The sequence below is a fragment of the Hoplias malabaricus genome, chromosome 14 (assembly GCF_029633855.1).
Source record: "Hoplias malabaricus isolate fHopMal1 chromosome 14, fHopMal1.hap1, whole genome shotgun sequence".
NCBI lineage: Eukaryota > Metazoa > Chordata > Actinopteri > Characiformes > Erythrinidae > Hoplias > Hoplias malabaricus.
The window spans coordinates 24361759-24377754 of NC_089813.1; the positions used below are offsets into that span (position 1 = coordinate 24361759).

The 15996-nt window shown below is 37.1% G+C and overlaps 1 protein-coding gene across 3 annotated transcripts in view; it reads left to right on the top strand.

The window, feature by feature from the left end:
- fbxl17 (F-box and leucine-rich repeat protein 17) overlaps nucleotides 1-15996 on the top strand; it is a 344974-nt gene that overhangs the window by 104488 nt on the left and 224490 nt on the right. For all 3 annotated transcript variants that reach the window (XM_066644895.1, XM_066644896.1, XM_066644897.1), the window contains exon 7: nucleotides 6957-7087. In XM_066644895.1, coding sequence (XP_066500992.1) covers nucleotides 6957-7087 — 131 coding nt within the window. The remainder of the gene's footprint in view (nucleotides 1-6956; nucleotides 7088-15996) is intronic.

Below are 15996 nucleotides of genomic sequence, written 5' to 3' on the forward strand. Positions count from 1 at the left end.
AAACACTGAAGCATTTAATTTACTCAAACCCTGTATTTGATGTAACATTTTATCAATATGGAAATGATTTACACATTTTTAAAACAATGTCTAAAACTACAGCTGTGTATATGTTTTATATAATTTAATTAGATATTTATTAAAAAATGAAATGCATAGTGAGTTTTTATACGATGTACCTCATATATTTCTTTCACTCATTGTCCATTCACTCACTCATTAACTCATTCACGCATAGTCTCTCACAGTTAGGAACTGCACCCTAGGGTGCACTATTTCTCATACTAATTCACTTTTAAGCACTGCTCCACAAGGAGGTGCCGTGGTGCTTTTCATAAATGACACAATGTCTGCTTGTCTTTTTTCATTAAAGTAATGCTAGGTACTAATTTTACTTTAAAACTACAGCCTTAAAATCATCATGATCCTTCACTGAGCACTGCTAGGGAGAACAGAGCCTCTGTGATTGCTACTCCAGGCTCAGCACTGCAGAAACTGCACTATGTAACTGCTGGATGACGGTAGGGACCGCTGCTCACTTTGGTTTCAGAATAGTGCTCTACGTAAAAGTGAATTACGTTCTGCAACTATCATTCCCTTGAGATTGTGTTGTGGAAATATACACTTATTGGATTTCCCTGCTAAATCCTTTAATATAAAATATAATAAAATAAAAAGTGTGACCTGCATGAAATAATGTTTTTAATTAAGGACACTTTACTAGAATGGGTCCTCTGAAATTTGTTTTAAGAATAACTTTCTAAAATACAGGTATGCGTTAGCTTTTTATCACAGTGAATGCAATAATAGATAATGCATTGTGGTTTGGATATTGCTTTGATCTCCTTGTGTTCAAACAAACAGAAGGTGTGTGAGTTTTTGTAAAGCTTCTCTGACACTTTGTAACACTGGGCTATAACTCTAAGAGCACAGTAGTGCAGAGCTGTATCCCCCAGTTTAAGTTGTGTAGCAGTGAGTTCAGTGGATGAATCATATCTATGGTCTGAAGTATCACTACTACTGTGTCCTCGAGCACCACTCTACAGCAAATACTGAGGAGCTTTGTTAGGATACTGCCTCTACCAATAAAGATCAATATCTCGACTATACTTGTGTCATAAGAGCACAGGGTAACTTATGATTAATTTGTCAAATTTAAAGTAAACAGTGCTTTTGATCTTTTATTAACCTGCTTTATTCTTATTAACATTTAGCCTGGTGTCTTCATTTCAGTTATTTCTGTTATTAGAGGAATGTTTTCTCTATTGTAATGATGTGAAATATTGTAGTTCTGAATATAATCACAATTTAACATTACTATATAACTATAATGTTAACATTAACTTTAAATAACCAGATATTTGAGGTTAAACTTAGGAAATACAGCTAATAAAGGAGTCAGTAAAATAGTTTTTTAGTTTGTCTTTAGGTTTGAGTTTAGGTGCAGCAAAAGGAAATTCCAGGAGCATGCCACTCCATTTACAGCCTGAAAAGCAAACAGTAAAACTGTAAAGTAATTTTGAATCTCACAAGTAGTCAGTGCAGGAAGGCAAATAGAGGAGTGATTCTCTTCTTTTTCTTTGTGGCTGTCAAACACCTTGCAGCACTGTTTTGAACCAGCTACATGAATAAAAAAACTGGACTGACTGAGACCAAATTTCAATGAGTTAGACAATAATCAAGAAGAAAGGAAATGAAGGCATGAATGGCTGTTTCCATATTCTTCGTATGCAGAATGTGTTTACATTTTGCAAGAATTTTTCAGGTGATACGACCCGGCACGTACTAAGCTATTGATTCACCTTTTTGGGTTTTTAGTTGCTCAGGGTTCTAGGCATTGACTCTATAATCAGGACACGGCAGGTTCTACTCCAGGTGATGTCTAAGCCCTCCGCGAGGCCAAAAGTTCTACACTGTAAAAAAAAAAAAAAAATTCATCAGCTTCAAACGTAAGTTGAAAAGCTGCCTGAAAATGTTAAGTTAAATCAAGTTTGGCTTTGAATCCTTTTCTGCAAGTTGATTTGACTTTAAACTGCTTGTTGTTTGAATTTAACTACCTACGTTGAAAGTTATGCAGTTATTCCATTTAACGTTGATATTTAGGTAAAAAAAAATATTAACTTCCCTTTTGTTTAAATGTAATTATTGTGATGACCGGTGTCAAGTAGAACTACAAGGCTCTGTAGCTGCCTTTAATGCTCTTTAATAAAATTCTCTAAAAAGAATGTCAGAAAATAAAAACAAGCGACAGGCAGCATTTGGGTGTGTAATAAGCCGGAATCGCACCAAAGCTGCTGTTTTTCACTCTGAGGGTGAGGCCTGAGACAAAACACAGTTCTTGCTTCAAAGAAAGACCTGATTGGCCCAAACACCGATAAACTACCTAAAAGCATCCCATATTTTACTCCCACCCTCACAGCACACAACAATGAAGATAAATCTGCAAAATAAACCCCAAAAAAGGTGAACAAGCTGGCGCAGTGCATGCTGAGAGCTCTTCCTGAGCATACCACAGCCATAACTCACAATTTCAAGTTCATTTCCCTCCTTCAAATTTCCGCTTCATTGGAGTAATTTAAAAACTTGAGTTGAAAGGTGGAAAACTCATAAAATCCAGTTGAAATCACAAAACTTATCAAATTAAGTTAAGGTAAATGACAAAAAGATGTCATGACTTATTGCTTAACTAATTTTTTACAGTGTGAGAGTGCACATCTAGCTTAGCTTTCTGTGTGGGATGTCCACTCCATCTCATCATATCATGGCATTGACCAGAAGTGGTTAAATGTATGCACGTGTTATATTAAAGCAACTGAATTATGAATGATGATTATCACACATTATAAGCACACATTGCAACATGAAGGACACCAGTTGTATGTTAACTAACACAGAGGGTCTGATGGAAATCCAATAAAAGATACAGAGACAAAAACACTTGGTTAACAACAGAGTTAGTGCCCTTCATGTTAAGCACACATTTGAACTCAGCTTACATGTGGCTCTGCAGACCTAGTCAGATCGCCTCCATTTTACTGACATACAAAAAAGCCCTATATTTCCTGCTTGTGCAGTAATGATATTTTATTAGTGCCTGGTTGATTTAGCTCATAGTTTCATTTTCCGTCATCGCGCTGAGGCAGTCATGATGTAATTGAATAAATAAAGCCCTTGTGAATAGCAGTGCAGGTGTACATAATATCCTGTGTCTTTCCTCTCTGTAATAAAGCAAGGGTGGATTTTTTTTTCTTTCTTCTTGTTATTCAAGTATTGTCTAAATGAATATTCATGTTTGTATGATAATACCTTCATGCCACAATAATATTGATATGTTAAAACTGTACTGTATGGTACCCTTAGAAACTACTAAAGCTAATTTGTCAGATACCTTGCTTAGTGCAGACAGTTTAACTCGCAGTAATTAAACAGGCAGAGGAAATAGTGTCTGAATCCTCCCATGTTCTCTACCCTAAATTCCAGATTCTACCTTCTGGTACAAGATTTAGGCTTCTGCATGTGTTATAAGCACTCTTATACCTCTGGCTATTCTTAATGCCCAGAGGAAACAGATAGTAACAATACAGGTTGTGCAGTATTTCTGTGCAATATTTATATTTGAAGCATGGTATGTGTTGTATTTGATGTAATATATCATTGTACTCTTGAGATGAGATGAGCATGAGTAGGACTAGGTGTCCGAGACAAATTTCCCCAAGGAGATAATAAAGTATATTCAATTCAGTTCAATCATGTTGCTCATATCCACATCAGAATCAGTGCAGAAGGACTTTGGGGCTTTGCCTCACGTGTGGAGAAGTGGAAGATGGAAATACAAATCCAGTTTTTAAGATGTTGACACTCTATGTGAAAGGCAAATCAGGCAAAACAGAAAACAGTGGTTGTAAATCCACTTTGACCTGTACAAGGACAGGTTTTTATTTTATATTTTACCATAACAACATCTTTTGTAAATCCACACTTATTCTAAAAAATTATTCCAAAACAGGTTGTAAAGCAGTTACAGGAAAAAATGGCAATTTCATACTGTGGCCTGTTTGAGTTAGAATGGGTCGAGGTTCAGTGTTTGACATGAAAATGTGCCATTTAATAATCCAGCTGCTGAAGTGCAATGAGTGGTTGCATGTATTATAGGTGTTTCACCCATTGCCGTGAAAAATGTCATCAAAAGAATTAGGGGATAAGGATAAAACTCTGTATATAAGGGTTAAGTGCAAAAAAAATATGTCAACAGTGAGCTACAAAATATGACTAGAAAACACTTTAATGGCAACAAATCCATGCTCAAAGCTGTATCAACTGGTATCTTTAGTAACCAACTGATTATTTCAGCAGTAGTGAAAATATCGTTGTGTATTTTATACACTAGAAGGTGTATTGAGTGAAATAAGCAGTGAACACTTTAGCTAGTCATTTCTGCTTTAAAACTGCAGTGTTACAGCTAGAGTTTCTTACATTATAAACCTGAAGACCCAATCTCTTCAACTCTCAGTACAGGGTTTTCCACTTGCAGGAGAGTAGTGCAGGCTTATATGAAAATAGAACTGGGAAGTAATAGAATATTCATAGATCCACAAGAAAGTACTGAATGAAAGTGAAGGTGTAGATATCTGTCTTATTCACTTAAAAAGAAAAAAGAAATCTTAAAATGTGATTCTGTCTGACCAATATGAGTTAGGGGTCCAACTGAGGACCAGAAGGGGACTTGAAATGTTGAATAGAGGTAGGTGATGTAACATAGTGGTAAGCGTTCTCCTTCCCTAACTTTTATGGAGTATGTTGCAAGCATCTTAATTTGGGCTAAAAGTTGCATTTCGCATACTGTCCCTACTTTTTAGAAACTGGGGTTTGTAGGGGGGAGGAAAGGGCTAGAGGCGAAGGAAGGCATCTGCAAGCGAAGGAGGTGGAGGCAGAAAGTGAGAAACGGATAGGGCGATTATCTGAGGATGAGGCAATGATTAATCTCCTTGTGTGAAGTGCTTCCATTGATTGTGCTGTAATGAATTCAGGAGAAGAGACGCGATGGAGGAAAGTGGAGCTTAATACAGATATTTACTGGCTTCTTCACTTCTGCGTGTCCTTCACAGCACATGGCTTTATTTAGAGAAGACAATAGGACAGAAGAAAAAAAAAAGGAATTATTTTTATGTCTTAAATTATAGACCCAGTATAGCACCATGGTTAGGACATATGCCAAAACCACGTTATGATCCTTGTATTCAGTATCCAGTAACCATTATGATGTTTTTTGAGGCATTATAGACCAGCCCCAGTGCACCAGTAGTGCAGCACCATGATTGTCCATCAGTAGGTAAACAGTTTAGACTGCTATGCTAATTAGCAGTACATTCTAAACCGCAGTGTAATTACTCATACCCACAATATGTCAAAAAATTAATTACTGTAATTTTAATTATCATAATAGTAACATTTCATCATAGAAGCTACACCTGCAGCATGCTGTGCTATACATATTGCAGTAATCTAGTGTGTTTATATCATGCATTATTAAGCAAATATGCTATATATTTTGTTTGTGTCCCATTTTTTAAAAAACACTATATAAAATTCACATTTTTGAAGCTCACCTTAAAATTAAACCAACTTATTTACCATGCCATTAAAGTAGATGCAAATTACCTCTGTTCTGACTGGCTGCTTTGTCTTTCATCACATTTCAAATTCAGCTCGGGTTGAAACACCCCTTATAAATGGCCTGAGATAAACTACTGAGGGCTGAGTAGGTGAATATATGCAAATGTGCTAAATTAGTGTGATGAATTTAAGATGAGCTTGCAGTGTCATTCATAAATGTGGGTGAATAATACATTGTTGCTTCAAATAGTGTTTAGTTTCTACATCTTTTATTTCCAAAGCTTTTAAAGTTGACTGATTGTTATATTCTGAACTATCAAAGAGACAATGGTGGTATATTCATCCTCAGGCTGGTGCACATTACTCAAGAATAGAAAGTTAGTCATTCATATGTAGTAATTGCTTTAAATATTCTCTGTCAGTGCTGGTATGTGCATAGAGACAGTAATAGGCACATATTTTACATTTAGTAGTCAACACACACAGGAACTTCATTGTCTCTAGAGTGGAGCGGTTGACCTGAACATTGCCTCTATTTAGCCCTCATCAGAAGTGATTAGGATTCTGCTGTAGCCTCCTGCGCTGCTGGGCCATAATTCTGAGGTATGATTGCTAAGTGGAGATTTATGAAAGGAACTGAAGCCTGTCTGTTATTAAGTAGAAGAATGTTCCTTTAACTCTAGGGGCCTGGGCGTCTTGTACAAGCTATTACATGCTAATGAACCATTAAGATCCAGTCATTAAGCAGATTTCATAGGACTCTTAGTTATTTGTCCCTGAACATCAGTGTAACTTTATATTGTTATTATGAGCGATAAATTCCCATCGCCTAACCCACTTTTTTTTTTTTTTTAAATCAAACTTTAACCCCCCACTTTCTCTCTCTCTCTCTCTCTCTCTCTCTCTCTCTGTGGAAGCATTACTCTGTTCATTTTGGCAAATGTCTGTTTTGATAAAATTCATGAATTCCAGCAGCATTGTGAAGTCTAACACTTTAGTTGAAGAGTAGCTGAAAGAGAACATTGCAATCATCTTGTACTGGCCTTTTCAAATACATTTTCTTGCAGGGAACATCAAACAAATGAGTCTACAAAAAAACAAAACAAAACAAAAAACCCACAAACCTATGCACTCAGCGTTTATATTCACTTTATGGACCTAATTTACAGTTGCATCAGTCCTAATGTACTCTAATGTTACAGTTTGCTTGCTGCAGAGCAGTCTCTTCCCTCATTTTATTCTCTAATTTTCTCGGCTGGCTCCACACGCCGTGAAGTACTGAATGGATAATAACAGTGTTGTTGGTTCGATTGTTAATCTGTTTTTTTTTCCCCCCATTGTAGCTACGGAACCTGAGTAGTCTGGATCTTCGGCACATATCTGAGCTTAACAACGAGACGGTGATGGAGGTAGTGAGAAAGTGCCGGAACCTCAGCTCCCTCAACCTCTGCCTCAACTGGAGCATCAACGACAGGTATGTACCTCACAAAAGCCCTAGTTTTACTATAGAATGCCTGGGCCTTAAGTGGACGCAGCCCAGCTCTTGCCACACAAAGTGCTCAATAATTGATTTTGAATCATGTTTAATGGCTGTTTTACTTGCGTTTTAAACGTTGGCATTGGTCTGCTTTGAGTATTTGCATGCTGTTTTCAGACATTATTATTAAAGGCTATTATTAGAGCCTATTTAAGGTTTCTAAATTAATAACAATTTATTGCTAGTATAATACCTAGGTTAACTCGGCAACTGCTTTCTAAAGCTGTGCTCTCAAGACTCTTATGTAATTGGCTTGTTGCTTTGAATATTTATTATGTCGCAGGTTAATGTCCTTATGTAATCTGGGAAAAATAATGCATTTATGGTGTATCATAGATTTCTCTTGAAATTCATAATATGTTAAGTATACAGAGAAATATTGTATATAAATGAAAAAATACAGGTGTTGTATTAAAAATGGTTTATTACTGCATCTACACTGAAATCAAATCCAAACCAAAGTGTGCAGTCCTTAGTCACTGGACTCTGCTACAGACTTGAAAGTTTTTTAAAAGATATCCCATACAGTTTGACCTTCTGAATAATGGTCTCTGTAATTCATGATGTGTTTATGGCACATTGGAAGTAAGCGTCCACCACTACAGACAAGCTTATGTCTGCCCTCCTACATGGCTTTATCAAAGGTGTCTGGTTTCCAACGTCATTAAAGTTGAATAGCTTTCTATTCAGACCTTTGTATATCTGCCTACAGACTGATAATGCAAGGCCAGCGTGTATTGTCGACTATTTGTTTGTTGTTTATTGACTGCTTTGCACATTGCATATAAGGGACATCTTATAGATTCATATGTATTTGGTAATGCTCAATCACAGGATGAAACTTTGAGAAGTTAGAACTTAGACAGAAATCATTCAAAAGACTATTAGACAGGAGCATCAACAACTAGATGTAATTCAGTATAAGGTTTTCTAGGCTTTTCCTTTGTCAAATTCTCAATTCATTTCTTTCTGGAGATTAGCTTGTTTTCCCAAGAAATATATTCAATGTTCCCAAGTTCAATGAAGAGTTTTGAACAGTGCTAAGTGGACAGCCCTCACTCTCAATTACATAAGCTCCTGTGAACCGTTTAATACACAACAGCAGGTTGCTATTCTGTCACCAAAAATGAATTTGTTGTCTTGAAAGTTCATGAACAGAAAAAGCTGTTCTCTTAGAGTTGTTTACCTCCCCTGTGGCTAACCTACAAAAACAGCACCAAATTGGAAAAAAATGGGCCATCTACTCCCTTACAAAACTGTCTTATAATAATATGAGTGGGTGTTGTGCTTTTAGGCAAGGTTTGCTTTGGCATGGATCTATGGGGAGAAGAGTTCACTGTGGCAGTTGAGTGTCTGAGTTTATAGTTTTTTCTGTCATTCCCATTAGTTAAAGAAGCAGAGAGCTTTCTCTGCCTTGACCCTCTTCAGAACCCACACCACACTGTGCAAAAAGCCAGAAAGTCTTTATGGTTGGAGCAAATCTTTGAAATGGATTTTTGTTTTTCCTCAGTCCTTTATCCTGAGAAACTCTTGGATTGTCCTTACTGGGGCTCTTTCACCTCTCTTTATTCAGTGCTAGCCTTGTAGCACTGACCTTCACTCTGGCCAGCACTGCAGTTGCTCTTGTAGATCTGGTGGTCATGACACTTTTTTACAAAGTGAACGTGTTCCTTTAATGTTCATGTGACCCATGAGAAATAGATGAGATCTGAAAGGGGAAACAAAATCAATCAGTCTCTCAATAAAGCTTTTGACCAAGCTATTTAGATGTATTACATTATTATTAGATGAAAAGCTTATTATATCCCTCCCCTCAAAGCAATTGATGGGTCACAAAGGAGGAGACAGATGGTATGAGAGGACTGATTTGGCTTCAGTTGTCCATTCATGGTGGAGCTCTTAGGCTCTGTTTAATTATTACTCAACCTTATGGGTGAAAATATGTGAAATATTTTTGTTCCTTGTCCAATTTTTTGTAAATCCTTTCACTTTTTAATATCTTTGTAATATGCTTACCCTAAAAAAAGACCTCACTAATATGACAGAGGAATGCTTGGATCAGCTGATATTTGTTTCTGATAAAGCAGATTAATATTTATTTTTGTGTTTGGATAACGGTTAATAGATGTGCTTTTTTATGGTAGGTTTTTAAATTATTCAGATTTCATCTTCAGTATATATTATAAAAACTTAATTAAAAATACTAGTGCTGGGCGATATGAGCGCAAATCAATATCACGATTAATTGGACATTTTACCACAGTTACGATTAATGAACGATTATTTTGTTTCTGTATTTATGACCCTCATAGTTCAATGACGAGTCTTGTACTGTAAATATGCTCCAGTATTAAAGCTGGGGTATTTTCTCTAAAGTTGCTGGGAGCTTGTTCCTCTCTTTTTTTGAGCACTGTTTATATTTGGTGTGTGATTGTGCTTTGGTCACTTAAACTGTTTTATTCTCAATTTTTACATTCGACTTCTTTTTGTTCAGTGTCATCTTAATTATAGTCAAACAGAGCACGTCCAAAACACAGACGCTGTTTTTCTTTGACACGAGCTGCTAGAGTCGCTTGGTCAGCCTCTGTGTTTAGGTTGCTTCCATGTGGCAGATAAGGGTAGAGTCACATGACTACAGCTTGGTAGTGGTTTAAAAGGGACAGTACATTAACACACAGTTAGGAAATAACAGAATATAAATAATCGATATAGACAAGATTATGTCGATTCGAAGTTCTGAAAGTCGAGTTCGATTAATTGCCCAGTCCTACTAAATACTGTGTTTCACATTGTCTTCCCATGTTCGGTCATTGCCTATTGTCTTCTCACAGTGGAAGGATTAACACAAACACCTGTGGATATTTTTAAATCAGAAGCAAGAATGAATCTCAAAAATGAAAAATCGGATATATATTCTAACTATATCTATGTTATTTATTTCAGCTGATGAAATCAGGATTGTCAGTAGAGATTCATGATTGACAGACTTCTAAGGAATATTGAGATAATCATGGCATTGTTCACTTATAGAAGTTTAGACTTGGAATGGCTGGAACTTGAAAGAGCAGGCTGGTCTAATTTCATGCTTTGAGCAGAAACAGGTGTTCCTCTGCAGCAGTACATTACTCCAGTTTTTCTGCTCTAGATGTTTTGCAGCTCTCCAGCACCTGGCCATGGGAACCATCTGCTTTTTAACAGAGTCTTTTAAGGGCTTCTAACAGCTATCGCTCTAAATCACAGATATCCGATTGAGATTATGCCTGGGCCGATGTGGTAAACTCGACTCTGGCCTGGTTTCTCTAGAAGAGCAGGTGTGATGCGTAAGGCTTAACACCTGTGGAGTATCTGGAGTTTCTGGAGTGCCTCATACTTGAGGTTGGAGCCAAGGTTACAAGATGTGTAACCAGCTGTTGAGATCCTTTTGATCGATCTTGTGCTAATCCACTAATTGTAATTTATTTATTTATTTATTTTTCTTCCCGCCTCGAACAGACTCACATTTCTTTAATTTGATGTGTTTAGAGTAACACTGGGGATGTGAATTTGAAATTGAAATTGGAATTGGGACGTATTGTTTTAATATTTTTTTTGGTCTAAAACTGAGCTGCTTTGTGAGCTGGTCCCCTTATCCAGCTCAGATCTCTAAGGATGTAGGTTAGCACTGGGAAACCTGGAAAAACATTTTACTCTATGTCCCCCCCCCACACCTTCCCCCTGTTAGAAGGGGAATAAAAGAGCCTTTCACTCAGGAATCAGGGGTATCTATCCCTGGTGAGAAAAACAGCCTCTTATTTTATTTATTCTCTTTCGTTAATGTATTGATTTATATACTTGGCAAGCACGCCTGGTGAGTTTTTTTTATTATGGCGACTGTTTTGAGTGCTAACACAATATTGAATTTACAGTGCGCCGCAGATACAATTGGTTGAACCTTACAGTTCCTGTTATTTTATGACTTATGAATTTATTTGAGATGTGGTCAGCACATATCACATTGTTACTTTGCCTCTCCTAATAAAAAAAAAAAAAAAGAAAAAAGAAAAGAAATGCTATGCCTGGTCCAGATTGGAGAAGAGTGTTCCCACCTTCGGTCATTTATCAAATTTTGATTGATTCTTTTATAGCTTTTTGCAGGAGAGGCTTTGGGGCAAGGCCGGATGCTGACGGGGTTAGCTAAGGCCTCCTGAGATTTGGGGTGAGAAAGAAAAGAGAAAGGGCTGGGTGTATTATAATTTTGCAGCCATTTGATTTTTATGCAGTCTCCCAGCTATGTATTGCGACCGCAAAGCTTCAAGGTCTTCAGTAAGCCACGGCTGATAATGTGGGATGTTGGTGGGATCGTCACATTGCAGCTTCACTGAGGAAACTGAGAGTTTGTGTGTGTGTTGTGTGTGTATGTGTACACAGAGCGCTGCCGCGGTTCCTGTGTGAGAATCCGATGGAGAGATTACCTCCCAGGAGGGATGTTAGTGGCGCGCTGGTCTTAGCCCTTCTTCCGTATGCACAGTGGCACAGCTCAGACTTCTTAATCGACCCCTGCTGAAGGTGTCTAGGCACCAGAGCGTCAGAGTTTGCTCAGCTTTACCTCAGCCTTCACACCCCGAGCCCAGGTTTAACACGAACACTATTCTTCACTATTGGTAGGAGGCTGCAAGGCTTTTTACACTGGCCTCGCAGTAGGGGATAAGGCAGAAATAAGCCCTAACCATCCTCACAAAGCAGGCTTGAGCCAGGCAGCTCATTTAGTCATGTTGACTGGGTTTTATACACATGCTCTGTCCTGAAGAGATCTGTTTGAGTAATCTCTTATCTGCATGATCCATTGGTTCTGTTTTAATGTAGTGGCTAATTGATACTTCTGTCTGCATCAAGGCTGCGTTTTTCAACTTTTCTCTTCTATTTATTTTGAAAAGTTTACAAACACCTATGGTATGCCATTTAATTGCAATATTCACAACCTGAAAAAACTCTGCTGCGTATATTCATACAGTCTTAGTAGAAAGGGCTCTATACTACTAAATAAATATGTAAATATATATGTATGTATAATTTGTTTATTTAAGGGTAGCATTAATTGTGGAACCCTTTTTTAGGGTTACAAATATATATTTTATATATTTTATCAATATATATATAAATATTGCTAGCTCTCCAGTCTTTTTGAGCGTTTGGCTAATATATCTAATATGTTTATGAAGCCCCAGTGTCTGTAATTAAAAAAAAAAAAAAACTAACTGACTCAGTCCAGTATCCTAAGCTTTCTCTCTGTCTCTGCTTATGGCAAAGGCATCTGGAGTATTTTTAGACAACGGAGAGAACAGCAAATATTAAAAAGCACAAACTGAAATGAGGATTGATCTAGTCCTGCTCAATATTACCTGGTGGGTAATATTGACTTATTTTTGCTGTTTTGAATTGCTTAAGATGGAAATATCTTCAAACAGCAGTGATGGTTAACAGCCTTACTGAAAGTGGTACAAAACTAAACACCCGAGTAAAAACTGAGTTTCTGTGCAAGTTCAAACGGTGAATAAAAACTGACAGACAGGTTAAGCTTCATCTAAGTTCAAACAGTTGTTATTTTCCCCTCAAACATACCGTTCCACCTTAAAAGCCATAGCTTTTCTCCTGCATTTCCCCACAACTGTAGACATGTCCTTTAACAGCGATTAGAGGTACACAATATAGAAAGCATGTGATAGGTTTTATAGGTAAAGTATATTACAGGAACAAATTGAGGTATAAAAAGTTATGAAAATTGTGCCACTGACTTGTTGTGCAGCAATGTAAATGTAAACTCATTAAAATCAAAAATAGTCTATATATTTATTTCTTGTAAACAATAGTAGGCTGGCTTGGGTATTTTTGCTCATTGGCTGTTCCTACAGATTTAGAGCGTAATTCACTTTGATAGCACTTTCCTGACATCAAACTGGGTGTGGGGGGGCATTGGTTTCCTGTCTGCCTCCAAAAATTACCAAGTGTAGTTTCTGCAGTGCTGAGCCCTGGGCAGCAACAACAGAGGCACTGTTGTTTATTTTAAGGTAAATATACTACCTAGTGTTGCTTTAAATTATTACTTATTACTGCTAATGATACAGGTTTGTTGTGACAGTAGCTGTTATTACTTCAGTCTTTTTACATCACACTCTGTAATACTGGGGTCGTCATGTTTCACATATTTTTACATGTTTATTAAAGACAGAGTGTCTTTTGACCACACCTTTGCTTTATTCCAGGGTGTTTTGCTCAACAGATATTAAGCCAAGACTATGGACACTTTGTTCCAGCCCAGCTTACCGTATAACTGTGGTCCTACATGTGTGGGATAATTTGATCTGTTCTGTTATATTACTTTGAAGTCATTACACACCACGGGAACTCATATCGCAGTAATAAAAAAGACGTACACTGCCGTCTGAGTGTTTTAAGAGGTATCTCAGGTATTCATTCATCTCATTACTTTGTTAATTCTTTTTGTTTGTCAAAAAATGTTTTACTGATGTGATGTTAAACCATACGATTATAGCTTGCTCTATGTAAATATAATTACATTTAATTAAATATAATTGAAACAGATTTGATGATCGGTGTTCGTAGGTTTCTCCTATGCACATTGTGATGTTGGGGTGATTGTTGTTGCACTTAATTTCAAGTAGATCCACCCCAAAAGAATGAGATCTCCGGAGGGGATGTATCTCCATTAAATCAGAAAATGAGAAATGGGTAAAAGTGTAAAAATCTACAGCTCTGCTTAGATAAAGTACTCCCTTTTGGTATCACTCCTGCAGCATTCGGTACAGCCGCACTAAGCCCATGTGAGGTTTTAAGCTATTTAAATGAGTCTTGTGTAATGTTTTGTCTTTATACTACAGATGTGCTATCGAACCACAGTAAATCATTCGGAAAATCCCAGTGTAACCATCTCTTTTAACAATTACAGTATGTTTGGAGGTCTTCAATAATCATATGATGATGAGATTCTTGTAATGCTTTTGATTTAGCATGTAATAGCATGGTATTCTGCCCATTGTCCTGATTAAATGGCTGTGAAAACCACTGCTTTACTGTGGGCGGTTAGTTGTAGCCATGCTGTATTAATGCGCAAACCATGGAAAGAAACCTTGTGTATTGTGGTCCTGGGTCAGGCGACTGTTGGAAAAACCACATGAAAAGCAGCTAGTTTCACTCTCTCACTCTTACATTTTCTCCCCTGGTGAGAGACCCACTGAGCCCCTGTACTACACACAATCTCCTGAAGCATTAGCTTTACTGCAGCGTGTGTGTTTTAGAGGTTTACTCCAGAGACCATAGCCATGTACATTGGGAGCTTGACCCTGTCAAATGATCTTTAGGGTGCGCTGTAGAAGAAGGCAGCTCTCAATGTTAGATAACGTTCCTCACAGATGAATAGTTGAGCACTAAAATCATTGCCTTCGGAAATGCTATCTTTATTCCCAGGTGCAATTCCACTGATGAGGGCATATCAGAGAGATTTTCTCCCATCCTGTGGCACAGGGGGAGGCAAAATGCCCTGGGTCATTTCCTCATTGTCCCCAGATGGAGCCTGTTTCAGAGCAATCTGTAACTAAAGAGAGCAGAATGTTCTTTATGGGTGCCCTCGGCTTTGAAAAGAAAATACGTCTTCATACAGCCATTTCTCCAAAATCATTCTCCATGGTTTATTTATTTATTTATTTTTTTATGAATATATATTTTTTAAAATACCATCATTTTTATGCCTGTGTTGAATGGGAGGACTTGATTGTATGGAACATTGCTAGTAGATTGTGTCCTCCAAGACCTCAGAAAATGATGATACGGATGTTGCATATGGGCTGTAGCAGTGTGACATGAGTCTCTTAAACATCCAGCTGAAAATGATTATTCATTCTTTCTTTTTTCTTTCTTTCTTTATTTCTTTCTTTTGTTCATTTTTTTTATTTCATTTTTCATTCATTAGTTCATTCATTCATTCATTCATTTTATCATTTTTCTTTCATTCGTTCATTCATTCATTCTTTCATTCATTCGTGTTTTTATTTTTCATTCATTCATTCATTTTTTCATTTTTCCTTCATTCATAGTTTCTTTCATTAATTAATTAATTAATTAATTAATTATTTCTTTCATTCTGTCTTTCTTTACTTTTTCTTTTTTTATTCTTGCTTTCATTCTTTCTTTCTTTTTTCTTTCTTTCATTAATTCCTTCATTTTTTCTTTCATTTGTTCATTCTTTCTTTCACTCGTTCATTCTATCTTTATTTCGTTAATTTTTTCTTTCATTCTTTTATTCATTCATTAGTTTTTTCTTTCTTTCATTCATTAATTTTTCTTTCATTCGTTCTTTGATTCTTTCTTTCTTCGTGCGATGTTTTGCTGGATGATGTAGTGTGTCTCTCTTTCCTTTCGGCCAGATTAAGGTACCTCAGTTGGCAGCATTTTTAGGGAATCTAAGATTTGGGACAGTCGGGAACGTGCACACCAATTGTCTGTCACAAGTCCTAGTGAGCTGTCTACAAAGAGAGCACTTTATTTTATAGTGTGCATGTTCCCAACAAGTATGCTGTCCCAATTTTTAGAAACATTAATAATGCTGCCTACTGATTTATCTTAATCTGGCCAAATTTTAAAGCAGCATCAAACTGCGTAGCCTCAGCTGCGAAGGCAATCCCATGATTTCGCCCTTGATCCAGAGCAAAAATAATAAAAAATCTCACTGCAAACGGGAAGAGGAAAATCCATTGCACTGTCGATGAGGTGACATGATGACACTAGCTGCTGAAGTAAGTAAACACCGGCCGCGTGCAGTGGCTGGGAACAAGCCATGAAGATATCGCTCTCTG